Here is an 18,493-nt window from a genome sequence, read left to right on the forward strand (position 1 = left end):
GGATTTTTGTCAGGCAGCAAAGGGCAGATGTTATCAATGGTTTGTTACACCTACTGTAAGTAAAATAAAGTAAAACCAGAAAAGTCAGCACACACAGGGAGAAAGAAGTCATTAAACCCATACCCAGGTGGAAGAGGACCTTGACTGGCTGTAGTCAGGGCCTGAGGTGGAGGATTTACTGGCTGGACTTGTCTCGACACTGGAGGAGTGGTGAGTGCAGGAGTGGCAGGAGCTGTGGTTGCGGCTGTTGCCCCCTCAGGGCTCTGCTCTGAAGGTGTATTTGAGGCTGTACCTGCCAGTGATCCTGCACTGGCCCCATCGCTTTCTGTGGACATGGATGAAGGACCATTTGCATTTGCTATGATGTCAGAGAGAGAAGAGAAAAAGCCTTGAACTGACATTTATCACCAATCTATTGTAGAAGTTATACATTACAAAAGCAAACCTGCAAGAACTGCTGTTTCCACAGCCACGTTTTGCTCTCATACAGAAACTAAACAGCAATTCTGTCTCACTGTAAAAATGCTTTAATCCAAGGACTGCCATCAACAGCACAATTTGGTATTTCTGATAAATATTTACCTTGTCTGCATTCTGTAAACATTAAACGATGATAAAAAACTACTTCCTTGTACTAATGAATTAATTCTTTTCCATTTATTATTTGGAATAATAGTTTAAGTGATGATAAGCATAAAATTTTCAAGAGAAGATTTGATATTGCATGGAAAGTAACAATCACAATGGGAGGGGAACACAGACATTCTTTAAATGTTTTCAGTTTTATCTTAATGTCATTTGGTGGGTGGGGTTAGAAATTGAACACAAGTCAAATCTTATTAACTAACTGCACTGGATTAATCTTTTAAAGTAATTTCTGTATTGCAGGGCCCATCCAGACCCAGTATTTATCAATTGTAATAATGAGACTACCGAAACATTGCACTGTATGGGGGTAAAGGAATTACTCAAAAAACATCAAGTAACTTTTCAAAATTAGTGGCCTTCAAGTAGTTTTTAAATAACTAGATAAAAAAAATCTATCCATTTCAGCAGAGAAGAATGGTAAATGTTTTAAGTGCTGCAACTTCACAGAATCTAACTGGAATTGTAGAAACCAGTAACTCGTATCTCAGAACTCAATACTATCAACTTGAGACACTTCTGTGAGTCCTTCAATGGATTTCATGTCACCCTCAGTGGGTGCCTTAGTGCAGCAGCAGCAGCATTCACTTGTGTTCTCCTGGTCCCAGCTCCACTCTCTGTAGCACCATCACTGACTGCCACCACCTCTGAGCAGACATGGAAACAAGAAATTTCCAGTAACAGGAACAATGACTAAACAACACGTGCTGAATGCAAGCTAAAAAACACTCCTTCAGAAATGACCTGCCAAAGAGTTTACCATCAAAAAGTGCAGTTAAACATCAGGAGCAGAAACAGTTATGTTCACTCAAGGAGTGCCCACCCCACGGACGTACCGGCTACCGATGGGGGTCTGCGGGGAGTGGGGGGCGGGGGCCTGGCAGGCCTGGGAGGTCTGGCAGGTTTGCAGTTTCCATTTGTGAGTAATGGAGAGTCACTGCCATTAACGGTCTTGTTTTCACTGGAAGCAGCATCCTCACAGCTTTCAAGGCCATTTGAGTTAGTCCTTTTGCAGGAAAAAACACAGAGAACTGTTCTAGTAGCGCATGGGTGACATGAAACTTTGCAAATCACAGAATCATGGAAGAGTTTGGGTTGGGACAAGCCTTAAAGCTCATCTCGTTCCAGCCCCCTTCCACTAGACCAGGTTGCTCCAAGCCCCATCCAGACTGGCCTGGGACACTTTCAGGGGGGTTGAAAATACACATGAAAGACACTAGAATGTTACAGTTACAACTAGGTGAGATTCTTAACACTCACAATAATTCCAAGCATCTTTACATCTGTAAAAACATACTCAGAGTTTATCTCCTGAGGTACTTGAAACCTCAACTGATGGAAAGGTGGTGAAATAGATGTATGTAACATCTGTCACCAAAATCTCCTCTTTCATTTCCCAATTCAATACCCTTGCCCTTAGGTCCAGGCTCTGGATTTTGCTGCTCAGCTATTTCTGCCCATGAGTCCCACTTGTCTCTAATGAGATGAGAAGCTGACTAAGGCCTGAGAACAGCCTGTATGCCTTTACTCCACAGGGCTGCCATATGCTCAGAACACACAAAATGATACAAGTTTTAGAAATTTTACTTATGCATGTTGCAGTATCCCACAGTGGTAGGGAGAAGAGAGATCCAGCAGGCAGGAATTGTGCAGCAAGATCGATTTCTTTAATTATTTTACAAACTCTTTTATAGACTTTTTTCTTCATAGTCTAATTGGTCAAAGGATCAGCCACCCCTTGGGGGTGATTGGCTAAAATCCTAAAACATCCATTGTCAAAATATTTTCCTACTGTACTATAAACAAAGCTTTGCAAGGTCACAGGTGTTCATAGCTTATAGAATTCTGCTAACATCTTCCATGAGAGAGAAAAATATCTCATGGGACTGGAAAGAAGCAAGAAAAATTCTTGCTAGCAGCATATTTGTATCCACAAATGCATACATAGATTTTCCCTGTAAACTCAATTCTGGAACAGGCTGAAGAATTTAGGACGAAGTTTTGACCAATAGCTATGAATATAAACTGCTCAACCTTACTAGACTTAAGAAACTACATAGCAGTACTGACCCATGCTGTGCTGTTCACTTACACCTAGCACAGTATTATTCTGATATATTTGTAGCTCCTTAAGCAAAGTTAGAGGTGTCTACATCTTTATTCTAAAGCATTTTGTTTTCAGAATATGTTGGGCAAAATAAAAAGGTTGTCAACTAAAATTCTAGTGGATTTACAGGTCAAGCACATAAGCCATCAGAAACAAAAGGTTACAGTTTCAATCCAGTACCTCTAAAATGACATTCCTTTAAATGTACAGAAACCCAGTAGGTAAGGCTAAGTAAATCATAAGTCATAAAGGCCCAAGTACAAACATGTTCACTTAACCTCAATATCATTGTCAAACACACGTTTGCTCTCTACCAGGTATGGTGCATGTAATTCTGAAAGTGGATCCAAATCATTAGTGACCTCAAGTCTGTAGGAGATTTAGCCCCAGTTTTTCAGCCGTTCCCCCTTGTTCTTTCACTACACACCCTTGTAGAAAGTCACTTTCCTGACCATTTACATGATCCTCACAATGACAACCAAAAGCCACCTGGCTGATAACAAAACTAAATCATTACTATTGTTGTTGTTATTATCCTAATACACACCCAGGTATTCTGAATATCCAGGGATCTAAACATTCTTTCAAACACAAAAAGGAAGCAGAACAAAAACAAACTTTCATGGGAAGACTTCAGACAACACAGCCAAGAATACGAACTATTAAAAAAAAGTGAAATTTAGCTTGGCTACTCCAGATGTCATGCAGAGTGTTGTGCCCTGTACAGATCCCTAAAATACTCTTAGTACTAGGAACTAATTAAAGTAACATGGTGCTGAGCACACTCTTATCCTACCAGGCAGCAAGGTTCATAATCCGGTATCAGCCTTAACGCACTGTAAGAGCCAGACAGCTTTTGGGATCTTCTTAACAAAGCTAAACATAATTCTGATACCTCCATGCTACAAAGCCAACCAGTGTAAAAATAACCAGTGCCATTGGTTTGGGGTTTTTTAACTATAAATTTTACTTTGGGTAATCACTGGGAGAAGGATGAGGAACACAAAGGGAAAAAACGAAAAGATCAATCAGGTTTGGAGGCAAAACTGAGGCCAGACAATGGAGCTGAGCAACAGTTCAGTATTTTTGTTTAGGGCATGCTCAGATCTCGACAGATACTGCTGCAGGGCATATTCATAAATTTTTCATTGTCTTCTTTCCAAAACACACAATTCCTCTTTCAAAACTGTGAATACTAAAAGGCAGAATAAAAAAAAACAGAAGAGGAAAAAAGTCTTACCGTGTATCACTCTTTACTCTGGAGCTTTCACTCTGTGTAGGACCTTAAATACCAGGAAGAAAAAGACAACAGAATTAAAAGCAACACTCTGAATCATTTCCAAGTAAAACAGCAGCCTTTAATGCTCACACTTCTTTCAAGTGTGGAGGTGAGACACTATGTGCTGCTTATCTACTGTGTTTCAAAGCTGTACATGTTTTGTATGTCTCTATTTGTGTGTGTAAATACAATTTTTTTTCAACCACTGCCACTGTAATACTTCCACCTTACGGAAGATACAACAGGATCTCATTTGACTGTACGCATATTCCCAAACCCACACACACAGAGTTTAGTAACACTGTCTTTCTAGCAGTATAAAGCAGTGTTCATTCTTTTATGTGGAGCTGGCTTTTCATATTCTCTCCCCTTCACTGATGACAGGCAGAGCAGAAAAGGCAAAAACTTCACTAAAATCTCCACTCTGGTTGGCTGGGGGCTTTGTTTTCTGCGGCTCTCTAGCCCAGACCCTTCCCCTTCTCAGTAAATTATTTAACATAAAGGCATTGAAGCAGGTACAAAATATGGCTGCACTCCAAAAGCATTACAGCAGCTCAGCCTAGATTTGGAGATGTTTTGCAACTACTTATTCAGCCGGCTTGGAAATATTTGCCTTTTGTGCCAGCATTTGCAAACCCTGGATATGCAGCACAGAACTGCTCATTTATGTACATAGCACCAATACTTTATTTCCATAGAGTTAAACAAATGTCATTAATAAAGAAATCAGTTCTCAGTTCTGATGGGAACTGTGGACAGATCTAGGCAAAGACAAGGATGTAGTCACAGAAAGGCTTAGGATAATGTGCTGTTAGTGGACTGTGCACGGAAGGAATTTAATCCCAGCACGAGAAATCTTAACTTAAAAGCAACTCTGTGAACAATGTGTTTGTCTGAAGTGCCTTTAGTCTGCAAAATGTGCTAGACTACTTTAACATTTAAATCCTTCCTTACGTGCTCCAGTCCCCTGATTATCTGGGAACCTTCTGCTGAACTTGGGGCTTGCTATGTCGAGCCCAACCCTGTAAACAGTACTCAATTCCACTACCTGCATGACTTTTCCCACCTTTTTCTCAGTAGGTGAACTTTGGGAAATTGAAGAAAGCACAGATGAAAATCAAGTATTGCATAAGAGGTAAACTTGGTACTTTCACTTGATATTTCTATCCCTACACCTCAGCCCTGCTCTGTAAGTCCCCCAAAATCCCAGCACTTGGCTTTTACTTACAAATAAAATTCTATACAATCAGTCTGTGCAATTGATCCTCTTAATAAAATGGAAAGGAAATGGACTAAAAGCTCTAAGAAATAATGGTTACAGAATTTGTGTATTGATTAAATTTTTCTGTGATACTTACATGAAATTTCAAAGCAACTTCTTCTAGGACTTTAAAAAACCCAGAAGCCTAGAACTTGCCAGTTAAGTGCCCAGCTGGTCACTACACCAGACACTCTCTCATGCTGCTTTGTAGAAAAGTAACTCTTATCTAGTTCTACTTCTCAAAGTACAATATGTCAGAAATGCTCCACTGCCTGTCCTGCTCCAAGGGAATTAAAATCACTTTTTTATTTCAGTGTAATTAGATATTTTACATGTATTCAAGTTTTCAGTTTAAAAAACTGTACACACAACTACACAGAAAGTGGATCCCTCTCTGCAGCTCTCCACAGGGAACTAAACCTATGAATACATTTATTTAAATGAGCTATTTTAAGAAAAATTAATATAAACCCATGTCTCCTAGTAAGCAGAATACTTATTACTAGGATGATGATGCGATCAAACCAACTTTATATTTTTTTCTGTTTATGATGTTATTAAAATTCAGAGACGCTAGAGGCTTTCATTAATGTTTGGGCTCTCCAGGTAAAAGTTTGCAAAGTCCAGGAAATAAAGATGCTGATCTGGTTTTTGTTACAATAAGGCTGAAGGTCTGCCCTGTGAACTATGACTCCACCTCAAATAAAAATGCACGAGACTTCTGATCTCTATCAACAGAAAGTTACAGAAACTGCTGTTATTGGAATTATTTAAATTGTGTTAAAGCTTCCCCAAAAAAGGCTTTGCATAGCAGATACATCTAGATTTGGACTGAAAGTTACTTCTTGTACTTGAGGCTTCCCCATTGGTCAGGAGCTCGGGGTCGACCTGCATCCCATCCAGACAGACCGACAGATCTCCCACCACTTCTGCTGGCTCCCTGTCACCGACGAGGTGCAACGTCACCACTACCTGCTCCACTGGAAAAGAACACAGAACAAAGGGAGCTTATCTTACTACATGAGAAAAAAGGGCCTTTTATTCAAGAAGCCAATTGCAGATCTCAGTGATCAAGGGGGGAAAAAAACCCCAAACACCCCCCAGAACTACAGCTCTGCCTCTCCATTATTTTTTTGTGTGGTAAAAACTGAGCGTTTTCATGTATCATTAGAAAGTTATTGTTTCTACAAAAAGGGCAAAAACTGGTCCATAATCTTGCTGCTGCCTAGAAAGGGTTATCATTACAGCAGAGATTGAGTCTCATATTTCTGCAGCAATTAATGCACCTGCCCTCAATATAGAGTTAGGAAGTGTAATTCACTTTATTCTTGATTAAGAGCAGATATAATTTCTGTCTTCGACTAAAAAGCTTCACATTTACCTAATGACATCCAGATTCACATTCAGATTGGGAACATTTTCCATCATATCCCCAGACCAATGGTATATTCAGGGTTTTCAGTGAAACAGAACTGTAAATAAACATTCTTGCTGAAAAGGTTTGAAACAAACCCCAGTGAGCTCCAATAGGTGCCTGGTGTCAGACAGCAAATGCACTGACCCAAGAGGATTTTCACCCAGCTTCAGCAGGACAGGCACTGCCAGGAGAGCAGCTCTCACTGCTGCCAGCATTCTCCATCTGCAACACCCGTGTGGGACAGCTGGGAAGCCAACACTTCTTTAAAGGACACAACAAAAGCAGGACAGCACAGAGCCCTGTGCTGCAGTCCCATGGGTGCTGTAATGGGTCTGTAGAACTCTGTATTTCTCCTTCAAGCTTCCCAGGATGCACATATTGCCCAAAGCCTAACTAGTTCTAAGATGAATGAAATAATACAATATATCCCTGTGGAACTACTTAGAACAAAAATAACTACATATTTCCTGTCTAGCACCAGAATCCCAACCATAGTTTTATTTTTTAAGCTATGTAAAAGGAAACTCTTCTCTTTAATTAGCCTTTCACTCCCTCTTGCACACACTAGCAAAGGAAAAAACATCTTGTTTTCAGGAACACTAAGGCAGCCTGTGTATAACCAAAAAAGATTACTCTGAAAAAGTAGGAGGAAGCTCATAAAAGCGACCTGTAGCACCAAAAGGAACCCTTAAGGGCCATTTCCAGAGGTGCACACAGCATTCATGTTCACTAACAGACAGTTCCTGAGGAACTCCATGGCATTCTGAGGTGCCCTCCATCTCAGACTTACATTTCATACTGTTGGATTTCAAAGTCTCATGAATATCCAGAGCAGCACTTCCCAGAAGGACATCAGACTTCAATGTTTGATGGCTCCAGACTCGGAAGTTTAATTTACTTACAGGAGTGACAATTCTGAAAAGAAAAAATTGAGCACTGTAAGGGCATTTGTTGGTGGGGAAGGGGATGAACTGAACCATCTGCTTCCACTGTCACTTTAAGTTATTTAAAAACAAAGAAATAATGGTGGTAACATCAAACCATTTCCAATTATCACATTCTCATGTCATCTATATATGTCATGTCAATCAACACTGCTGCAAGACTCTTCATAGACAGAGTACATTCTTTATTATTACTATTTTAAGGAAAATATAGAAAAACTACCAGCAACTCCATAGTAATACACAGTAAGTTCCATAACAGCAACTTCAAAGTAATTTTTAATACTGACATTCTTTTTCTAGAAGGAACATTCTAACATTTCTATAGTTTTAAACTATTTTCATTTTGAGAAACAGGTACAAATGACTGCTTGTTTTCTCAGTGGAAAATTTCAGCTGTATACGGTTGATAAGTCCAGACTTTCACAGTCAGCAATCCCTTCAGAAGATCCACCTAACAAACTCTCTCCAAGGAAAGGAACCCCAAGAGGGTCCACCCTCATTTGCAGAAGCCATTACATCTTTCCTTTTCATCCTGAACCTGAATATAGGCAGCTGTGCCAAAATATTTCCTAAAAACCAATTCACTTCACTAAGCTCCATGTAGCTTTAGTGTAACCTTCAATGAAGTTGATATACATGGGGTGTCTCTGCTTAGCTCTTACTCAACAGAGGCAAAAATGGCCCATGTATTATTGTGTGGACTAGCACAGCACAAACCACAAACATTCCCAGTAAAAAAAGAAAGAGAAAAAGACAAGCTTTAAAAGGTAAAAGAAAATTCTGCTCTTCTAGACTTTTATGCATATAAAGTGCAAGATTTCCTTTTTCTTAATATATCTCAGTGCAAACTGAGGTAGTAAATAGTAGTAACTAAAACTTCATAATAACCTAAATTACAATAGAAGTACAGATTCAAAAAAGGTTTTCATCAGGCAATGTTCCAGGTGCTTCAAGAAGAATAATCTACAATTTAAGTACAAGCAAACCAGAGAATCACTGAATGGTTTGCATTGAAGGGACCTTAAAGCCCATCTCATTCCACCCCACTTTCCACTATCCCAGGTTGCTGCAAGCCCCATCCAGCCTGGCCTCGGACACTTCCAGGGATGGGACAGCCACAGCTTCTCTGGGCACCCTGTGCCAGGGCCTCCCCACCCTCACAGGGAATAATTTCTTCCTAATATTCCATGTGACATGCCTTTCTGAAAAGTCCCTGTCCAGTGTGCAAGACTGACCTTTATCCCAGAGTTCCATGTGACATTAAGAGAAAACTAAATTTTATAGAACTTGTGTATCTTTTTTATTCATGCTTTACACTTCCTATCATTTCACAGCAGAAATACTGGGCCAAGCAAACATCAACAGCTGTATTCATCTTGAATCTGATGTTAGTTTCGTACTAACAAGTTGCACAAATCAACTGGGCATTTTGGATTTGTGCCTGAATTTAGAGGTGCACAAGACAGAGCCAACTATCTGTGTTATGGCATGGTACACCACAGTGGGACACAAAGAACAGCTATACTTTTCAGCCACAGAATTTCTGAAAACTATAACTTTAAATATGACAACAAAAATGTGCATGGGACCATCAGTTTTAATATTAAATTACCTTACTGTCCTTACTACTCACAGAATTAGAGCTCCTTTGATATGCCACACACAATACAAAATATAAGCACAAGCAGTGTAATAGTTTGTAAATACTTATTTTGGACTGTACTATAATTACTCCAGAAATTACACAAATCTTACCATCTCATGCAACATTCCACTCCTTGCTTAAAATAAAAACACAACCTTCAAGCCCACTGTCAATTGCATTAATTTAGCTCAAATAAATTGGAAATTAAAACCAAACCTACACTGTAAGATGCTGTTTCCACTTTGGACTATTTGTATTGTTGCATTTTTCTGTCTTCTTTGACTGTCCATCTACTGAGACTTCCACATAAGGGCTAGGTCCAAACCATTTATTCTTTTCTTTTAGTTTTGCCGAAATAACTGTTAAGAAAGAAAAAAACCAGTAATTTACTCAGGAAGATGTCAATTGCAAAGTTGTGTGCTTCAGTATCCAAGTATCGGGTCATTGATGCCTGACAATAACACTCAAGAAAAGAACCACATTAGATGAATAAAAACCATCTTGCATTCCAGCTCATTTATACAATGCCATAACTCACACAAATACCTAAAACAAGCAACAATACTTTTGCAACATCAGACACTCTAATTAATCTTAACCAGTGCAAGATCCACAGAAGTGCTTAGATGCTGAAAGCAGAAAATATCCCCTACAACCTTCTCCTGTCTATCGCCAGCCAAGAGAATTCCTAGAGTTTATTACATTGCTTGTTAAAAAGCTCAAAGCATGATCTGCCTCTCAAGGCACCATGGAAAATTGCCACAACTTCTCAGGAACAGAACATCACTGAGAAAATTAATTTTGTGTAAAGTTTGCTGTAGCTAAGCAAGCTTACAGAAAAGCTGAATCCAAACCCTGAGTTCCAGTAACTACCTCCTGTTCCAGCAACAACAAATCTCTACAGGAGCTGCGGCTCAATTTTGGTGGGGAGAGGGTGTGCTGGGTGTTGACTGGGGGATTTTTTGGTGTTTGGGTTTTTTTTTTAGCATTCAGCATTACTGACTGCAGCATTCCCATGTTTCCAAACAGCACTGTTTTGCTGCCTCCTTTAAGATGTGTGTCTACCGTGATGTTTGAATCCCGGCTGTTCTTGGATTCACTGGTGAGACTGAACCCACAAAACAGTACTGAAGACAAAGATATTATCATTCCCAGTTGACCCCTGAATTCACTGTTCTAAGAAAGAACAACTTGCTCTTCTGGGTGTTTGTCACCCACCACAGCCTCACTACATCCTTAAAAAAGAGATGACTAATTCAGGCCCATCTGGCTAATCTCCCCAGATTCCCTTTATAGTCTATGCTCCTTCAGAGATTTAGAGAAGTAGCTTAGTATAAACTGCTCTGAACTGCTCCCAAGGAAAACTCCTTTTCTGTGTATTACAGACATCTCACAGAAATTAACTCATTAATTTTCACAAACATCTCTCCATCCTTCCCCTCCTGTCTCCAGGACTTCTATGCTATAGCACCTCATACCTCAACATCTCTCATTATCTCAACGACCTGCTTTGGAACAGCAGAAATCAGCAGATTTGTACCTACATTCAAGGTTTGTTCTTACCCAGACACCCTAAAATTTCATTTAAAACTAATGAGGGCAGCAGAATGGGGCACTGAGGGTAGGGCAGGTGGAAAGTAACACCAGCAACAGTTTGCTGCAGATCATGGCTGAACATCTACAGAAATTCAGATCTGAAATTCAAATATCTCAGTAGTCTCACTTCTAAACACTGAGGCATTTATTCAGCTTCACTGTCTTTGTGTGAGTCCCAGGGATAGCCTTAGACAGCAATCACCACTTCAATCCTTGGCTCTGCTCTCCATCCCTATGTGGAGGAGGTACTTCTGTGAAACCCTCTTCCAATTTCTCTCCCATATCAACCTGTAGGAACAAGATTTCTCTACAGCCTCACAGCCTACTGAGGAAACACAAGCTTGTGACGTCAGAGGGATAGCTACAGCCTGTGTAACTTAGTGAGATCCAACCTCCCTCCTAGCCTAAAGCTTTCCCATCTACTTTTCACAGTTCTTTTCATCTCCTCAATATGCCTTTTCTGAAACTTCTGCATATGCCCCCAGGTCTTCACACTGCAGGTGCAAAATTTACTCTTGATGCTTCTAAACAGAGACCTGCACGCACCCCCAGCTCTCCCATTCAGTTTTGATGCCTCAGTTAAATTTTCAGAGAGCAAAAGCGAGAAAATTAAGTTTCAACAGCTGCTCTGTTGGTGAGGCACTACAAAAAGCAAAGCCTGTTATATAAATCCATTTCAAAACAATCCAGAGGTGTTCAATTACAGTGATAGTCTCACCAACACTTTTATTAAATTTTTTATCCCTTTTTTTATCCATTGCAATGGTGGCCATAAAAACATGTAACAAGGGAGAAGCAGTAAGTCAAATTTAACAAACAGCAGTGTCAGGAAAAAGTGTTAGATTTGATATTATGCCAAGTTTCAGTAAGTGCAAGCAGTATCATAATGCACTATTACATTTCCAGAAGGACTGCCTGTACAACTTACTTAACAGCACCCAAAAAGGATTATTCCTTCCTTTTTTTTCTTACACAAAAATGTATCATTTCAAAATGCATTTTAGATAAAATGAAGATTAAAACAGTTGCCAAGTGACTATGGCCTAACATCAATTTTGACCTCTCTTGGGCTTTCTACAATGCAAAACTTCCTGAAATGCAACATAGTAAACTCTGTTTAATTGCAGAAAAACACTGTCACATTTCTAACCAGAAAAGACAGATAATTTCAGAAGGCTCACCAGTGATCTGAAGCTGTGATTTCATGGACAACCCACTGGCTGGTCCTGATCTGGACCCACTGCCAGCCATAATATTGGCTGGATCTTGAATCTGCATGAAGAGAGAATGCAAACATTTCAATACTCAGAAGCTCCAAAATTCACCTGGTTTTTGACATCTGGACACATTATAGTGCAAACAGACCCACCACACTTGTTTTCTATCTAGTTCCTTTCCATTCCCCCAAAAGTACCGAAAATCCTTTACAAAGGGCTGTCTCTATCACACGACCTGTAACTATTCAGGTTCTAGGAAAGAGGTGTTTTGATTTTGTCCCTTCAATACGCCAATTAATTAGTGAATGATGTCCTAATTCCAAAATTTGCTGTACCTCTTATGTCTAAAACACCTGCTTGTCTCGTGTCTTAAATTCTGGATAAGTTTATCTTCCTGTGTCAAGTACTACTTGGTTTTAAAAAATAAACACCACAATCCACAAGCATAGCAAAAAGACTGAAAATAAATTATTAAATTAAAAAGTGAATTTCGAATTTAGAGAAACCTGCTTTTGTATCTTTTTTGTTTTTACCTGGTCAGATCAAATCTACAGACAAGGGCTGTAACTCTACAAAGCACTTAATTAGAAAAGGAAATATATCACTTTTGAAAGAGAGCAAGACAACTTCCAGTTACTGCACAACTTTTCTTCTTGGCACATCCCAACCCTCACATCAAGCATGGTCTGATCCTCCCAGCCCAAAGCAGCAGAGGTTCTTACTTGCAGTATTTGGTTTTGGGGGGCAGGCAAAGTGGACAATGTGCATCAGAGAGCTTCCAGAGAAATTAAATGGTGTACTATTATATTATATACAGACATCCCTCTGGAAATACCCAGATACCCCTGTCACCTATTCATTTTTAGAACACATTTCACCTCAGCATCTCTCACCAACTGAACTACACTGCAAAATGAACAGCCTGTTGGATACAACTTCCAGACCACTCCCTGCATCCCTGTCATGCCACGTTCCCTCCTTTGTGTCACTTCCACACCATCTTCCCTGCTCAGAACCTACTGCAAACCATTCATGAACCTCTCTGGGTGACCCCTCTCTCGTGAGGCTCAGCTGCTGTGGCCAAGGAGATGCTCATCAGCACTGAGCCCACACTGCTGATCTGCTTTGGGCAGCCACCAAACGAGATCCCAACACAGAGCAAACATCACGTGCCAGCTCTCAAGCACTTTTCTGCACACAACATTACTTCCAACAAGGAAAGTATTAGCTTAGGCTGCCGCTATCTGTATCATGAGTCAAAAGACTCAATTTATGAATTTACAGCTGATAACACCACAAGCAGTTTATCTAACCCCAAATGTGTTCAGCCACACCAAGCAAACCAGGATTTGTACAAGGGGACCAGGTCCCAATATGGCAACTTTCTTTTTGGAGGCTGTGATTTGAAGCAAAAGTCTGTGACAGTGACTGTGGAAACTGGTAATTCCACAGGTATTTGAAAGTGGTGAAATGGGAAGTTCTTGCATCCTGCAGCTTGCCAGTGTTCCCTATTGCAAAATGTGACACCACCAAAAAAGGTACTAATGACTTGCTCAAATAGTTTTTGGTGTTATTAGTAGAGTTCAGTGCTGTTTCTAAATTACAGTGTGAATAACACAAATTTATATCACATTAGAGTGAAAAAGATTTTAATGTATTTAAAAAGTAGCCTAAATTTAAATAATTTAGAGGGCAATTCTTAATTCTGATCCTGTGACTGGTTGTACCAAACTCCCTGGGTATTCTTTACACTATATGAAAGCAATCAGATTACATCTAGACCAACACAGACACATTGGGTAGTCTAAAGCAGTTTGGATTTACAGAGGAGCTGCCAGTTCCCACCTGGAGAAATAACACTACACAGAATACACCTGGGATCCCTGAAGGGCATCACTCTCAACTGAACTCCCACACTAAGCATTTACACCATATGACACTCATTCAGAAGCACATGTTAAAGCCAACTTTCATTTCTAACCCTGCAAATGCACTCACTGAAATTATTTTAGTAACATTTGATCATTTTCATTGAGAATATGCAGAGAAAAAATCTAGCAGCTTAACCACATCTGAAATGAGTGTCCTGCAAACACCCGCTGAGTTAACACATGTGGATGTGTAAATGTGTATGTTGGGAGACACAGCCTTCACCAACAACCAGCTTAAGGAAAATTCCAGGAACATACTGCCTGCCAAAACTTCTAAGAAAAAAAACTATACTACACATTGTTTAGTTCCCTCAGCTGCCAGAAAGTTTCTAATTATTTTTGAACAATAGAACTGAAAAGCCTTATTTTATTGTACTCTTGCTAAAACCTAGAGGCTGTTCACTTATGGCAAGCACCATTAATTAACCAGGAAAAGCAGAGTACCAGAGAAAGAAGCAGGAAGCAACAATTTACCTCTGCCCTGCACTTCAACAGCCCTACCTCTCTTTCCATGTTTTCCAATACCTTGACTCCAGTGCCTCTTCTATTCCCCTTAAATGCCCGCTGAGAAAAGACTCCACAAACGGAACCCTCGCTGGTTCCACGTCAAGCTTCCAGCAAGGAATAATCATGGAAAACACACTGCAGCTTTTCTCTCAGCTGGGTACTAATTTAGGTCCCTTCCCTACCATGCATGTATATACTTTATCTGGATTTTTCACAACTCATAGAAATTTAACCAACTTCTCTACCTCCATCTCCATCAGTTTTTAGCCAGAATGGATCAGTAATTAACAAAGTCTGTAGTGCAACACACAGGAAAATGGGAAGAGAGCAGGTGGAATTATATGCACCTCATTTTGTTAGGAAACAAAGCTAAAATATATTGATTAGCCAAAGAAGAATCCGTGGTGATTAATGAAGTAGACTTAGAAGCAAAAGAGAGTGCAAAAGGCGGTAACACTGTCAGTCACACATATGCAGCTGATTTCTATATTTAAACTTAATTTTTAACATTTTACTCCTTTTTATTTATGTCAGGCCTCTCCATACTTGTATTTGGACCATCACCCACCATACCACAGAGGCTTCACCCTCTTGGCCTGCGTGACCGCAGCGCATGTCTCACAATCATGGATCACCTGGGAGATGCTGTCCATGGTTAGATCCACCCCTTGGTCTCGTGCCCACTTATAGGTGGCATCTCTGCCCTGATGGCCTGAGGCATCATGGACCCATCGAGCTAGGAACAACTCTCCCTTGTGTTTCCAGTCCAAGTCTACCTGTGACACTTCTATCCCCAACACAAAGTAGTTAAATTCAAGCAAAAATGTAATTAGCACGCGTTTTTCACTTTCCTTCGTGGGTTGGGGCCTCACGTTGGGCACCACTAAATTTGTGCCGGTTTGGCCAAATTTAGAAATATATCCTCTGAGAGAAGGTAGGTTACAACCACCCTTCCCCCACCAGGTTCAGGAAAAAAGAAACTTTTTTCTCAAAGGAAAGTGAAAGAGATAAAAACTGTTTATTTAACAAACACATGGGAAAAGGATAATAATGCTGAATAATAAAACCTCTCGCTCTGCTGAGAGAAACCTGGGAAAATTTCAGAGTCCATCCGTAGATCTCTCTCTCCCCCTCCTTGGAGCTGGGACCAAGGCCTTGGTGGAAATTCCTCCTGATATATTCTGATGTTGAAACAGTCCAGCAGAGAAAAAAGGGGAAAAAACCAAAGTACCAGGAAACAGAAGTTCAACTCTCCGTCTCTCTCCGGAGAAAGAAAAAGGAGCTGAAAAAACTGGCCGAAAGGCAAGCAGGGTGCTTTCCCCACTCTTGCTCTGCTGCCGCAGCTGAACACAGAGCCATTTCTATCTCTGTGTCCCTGAAAACAAGAAAATAAACTGCTTAGAAAGTTCCCTCTTGTCTCTCTGCCTCTCAGGCTGTTTAAAGGCATAGAAAGGCACAGAATTAATTTCTGGGCATGGGGCAGCGATAGGGGATACACATCACAAAGTCACCCCAAGATATTAATATACCAAACAGATTTTGTTTGTGTGTAAAAAACCATTCTATTAAAAGCTGCAGATGATTTCAAACTCAAAACCAGCCTAGGGCTACTTGTAAGCCTAATCACAAAATAAAAAAACATACACTCCTTAATTGTTGTTAAAGTACTTCCATCTAGTTTTATTATAATAGAAATGATACTTAGGAATGTGAAAAGCCAATGTCTTTATAAATTTAATGTAATGCTACAAGCACTTTCATGAGTTGAAACTCTCATTCCAAACCTGAGAATGCATGTTCAGGTTTTTTACTGCAGTAGAAAATTAAACACATCTTCATGGATATTTAGGGATTTGGTGTGGTTTGGGTTGGGTTTTGAGGATTTTTTGCTTGGTTGGTGTTCTGTTTTGTTTTTCTGGTTTTGTTTTGTTTTAAATTATAGTAAACTCCTATTGCCATTATTCTCCCAGATGCTGCTAACTCACTTCCAAGAAACCTGTCAGAATCTGAAATTTAGGAACATTAGCTGAAAGGTTTGAGAGCTGTGACAGAATGACTGGGGCAGTGTAATGGATGTTCAGAGCATGATCAGGTAAGTATGATTTTCTCAGAAATGAACAAGATGAATTTTGTGGCATATAAAAAGATAGAATACAGAAAGAGTATCTTCTTGCCATTAAAAAGGAACCATTCAAATGGCTGTCTGATTTTCTTTGGTGGCTGCATACCTACTCCAAGGGAGGTTTGTTTCTGTAACATCCTACCATAATATGTAAATTATTAGATAAATTATACTCAGCTTCATAATTGCATGCACCATTGTTGGTACTCAGGCAGGTTTGAACAAATACTGCTTAAAATAAATCTGCCTCACAGCAGGAAACTCGGACCACACATCCTTTTGGTCCTGTTCTCTGAATCCCACCTGCAGTGCTTTCCCAGCAACTTCCCCTTTGGCCTGACCCAGTGCTGCTGGGGCACTTTCATCCAAGACAACAAATTTCCACCACAGTTTACAGTGTGAGGGGTGTGAAGGAAGGAGGAGAGTGCAGCCCAAATGCTACGCTGGGAAAAAGGAAGGCAGCAAAGGAGGATCCTCAGTTATTTTTCTAAGAAATCATGAGAAAGCTGCTTTTCTCCTCACCCTCTTTAGTGCTTCATGGTTAAAGCAAAGGGAAGAGCTGGGGAAGAGCTTCTCATCCCACAAAATCAGGGAGCATAAACAGAAGAAAATGCTATAAACATACTGAGCGACATTCAGTGTCACACCAATTTAACTTGGGTGACTTTAATCAGCACTGGAATTCATCTGGTAAAGAACCAACTTACTGAAGAAGGTAATTTTGTTTCATGTTTATTTCAAAGAACAGAAGACACCTAGGTGAGAATGAAACCCTGTGACTGTGTATTACACACGCATAGCTTTGGAAATATGTTGGCACATGCTCTTTATAATTTAAAAAATACTGAAATAATTGCGCATTGTTGGCTGCTCTAAGTCTTATGTTTAGTAATTAATTTTAAGAATAGGCTAAGCTGCTCTTTGCAGGTGATCCTATTCAAAGTGCATTTGCAATTCCAATAATGGAGAAAAAAACCTGCATAATAAAAAAAATTCTTTTAACATACCTAGTAATTTTAACAATGGTTTTGAGAACTTCACTATGTAACAGGAATACAGACTTTTGGAAAAAGCATAAAATATACAAAGTTTTGTTTAAAAAACTGCATGTAAAATGTAACATGTACCTTTTATCAACAGGTATGTGATAAATACATGCACTTCTTTTGTATGTGAGAAATTATAGAAATGCTTCCTTCTCCTTCCCCCAAAACACTGAGGCCTCTCTTTAACTGAAGGCATGCATATTGTGGAAAAGGTTTTTCTCTTTAATGTTAGCTATAACTACACAGTGAGCCCAGGCAGACACAGGCAGTTTGGCAACTTACTTGCTTAGCAAATTTGCAGTTACTTTAACTGTTCAAGTCTCATCTTTCAAGTAAAATGTGGTTTGACAAAGCTGGTTTTAGTGGTTTACACTTTTTTTTTCCCTAAAATAAGTTTTAAGGACGTGGTCAGGTTTGCTGAAACAAGTCGAAAGACAGAAAGGAAGAAACTGCTGAGTAATCAACCAGGGAGAAAAGAATAGACACAGATTATAAGAGTGTTGAGTACACGTTGGAAAGGGAAGCAATTATGAGGTTTGCATCAAGGGATATTTATATAAGGAACGGATCAGAGAGGTTAAACAGAGAATGCAGCTTGGCTCCCTTTGGCCATTACTTTGTGAGCAGCACTACATCCATTCACCACGAAGGCTGGAAAATCCGAGCAGTCTGTGCCAGAATACAACTACTGGAATTTAAAATGCCTGAATTGTTTTTTGAACAAATGTGAAATACATGCTGGATCTGAAAACAGGCTGTGGGTTGGATTACTG

The 18,493-nt window shown here is 39.8% G+C and overlaps 1 protein-coding gene across 5 annotated transcripts in view; it reads right to left on the reverse strand.

Annotated features, from left to right (window-relative positions):
• The window catches only part of ITCH (itchy E3 ubiquitin protein ligase), a 59,796-nt gene that overhangs the window by 20,918 nt on the left and 20,385 nt on the right, over nucleotides 1–18,493 (reverse strand). For 4 of the 5 annotated variants that reach the window (XM_032127465.1, XM_032127467.1, XM_032127463.1 and 1 more), the window contains 7 exons: nucleotides 12,079–12,169; nucleotides 9,522–9,660; nucleotides 7,500–7,624; nucleotides 6,135–6,272; nucleotides 3,993–4,035; nucleotides 1,482–1,651; nucleotides 124–358 (listed from right to left, as the gene is read on the reverse strand). In XM_032127465.1, the coding sequence (XP_031983356.1) occupies nucleotides 124–358; nucleotides 1,482–1,651; nucleotides 3,993–4,035; nucleotides 6,135–6,272; nucleotides 7,500–7,624; nucleotides 9,522–9,660; nucleotides 12,079–12,148 (920 nt within the window). In that variant the 5' untranslated portion in view covers nucleotides 12,149–12,169. The remainder of the gene's footprint in view (nucleotides 1–123; nucleotides 359–1,481; nucleotides 1,652–3,992; nucleotides 4,036–6,134; nucleotides 6,273–7,499; nucleotides 7,625–9,521; nucleotides 9,661–12,078; nucleotides 12,170–18,493) is intronic. The other variant, XM_032127464.1, reaches the window with a different exon arrangement.

This window comes from Corvus moneduloides, chromosome 17, assembly GCF_009650955.1.
Source record: "Corvus moneduloides isolate bCorMon1 chromosome 17, bCorMon1.pri, whole genome shotgun sequence".
Lineage (NCBI taxonomy): Eukaryota > Metazoa > Chordata > Aves > Passeriformes > Corvidae > Corvus > Corvus moneduloides.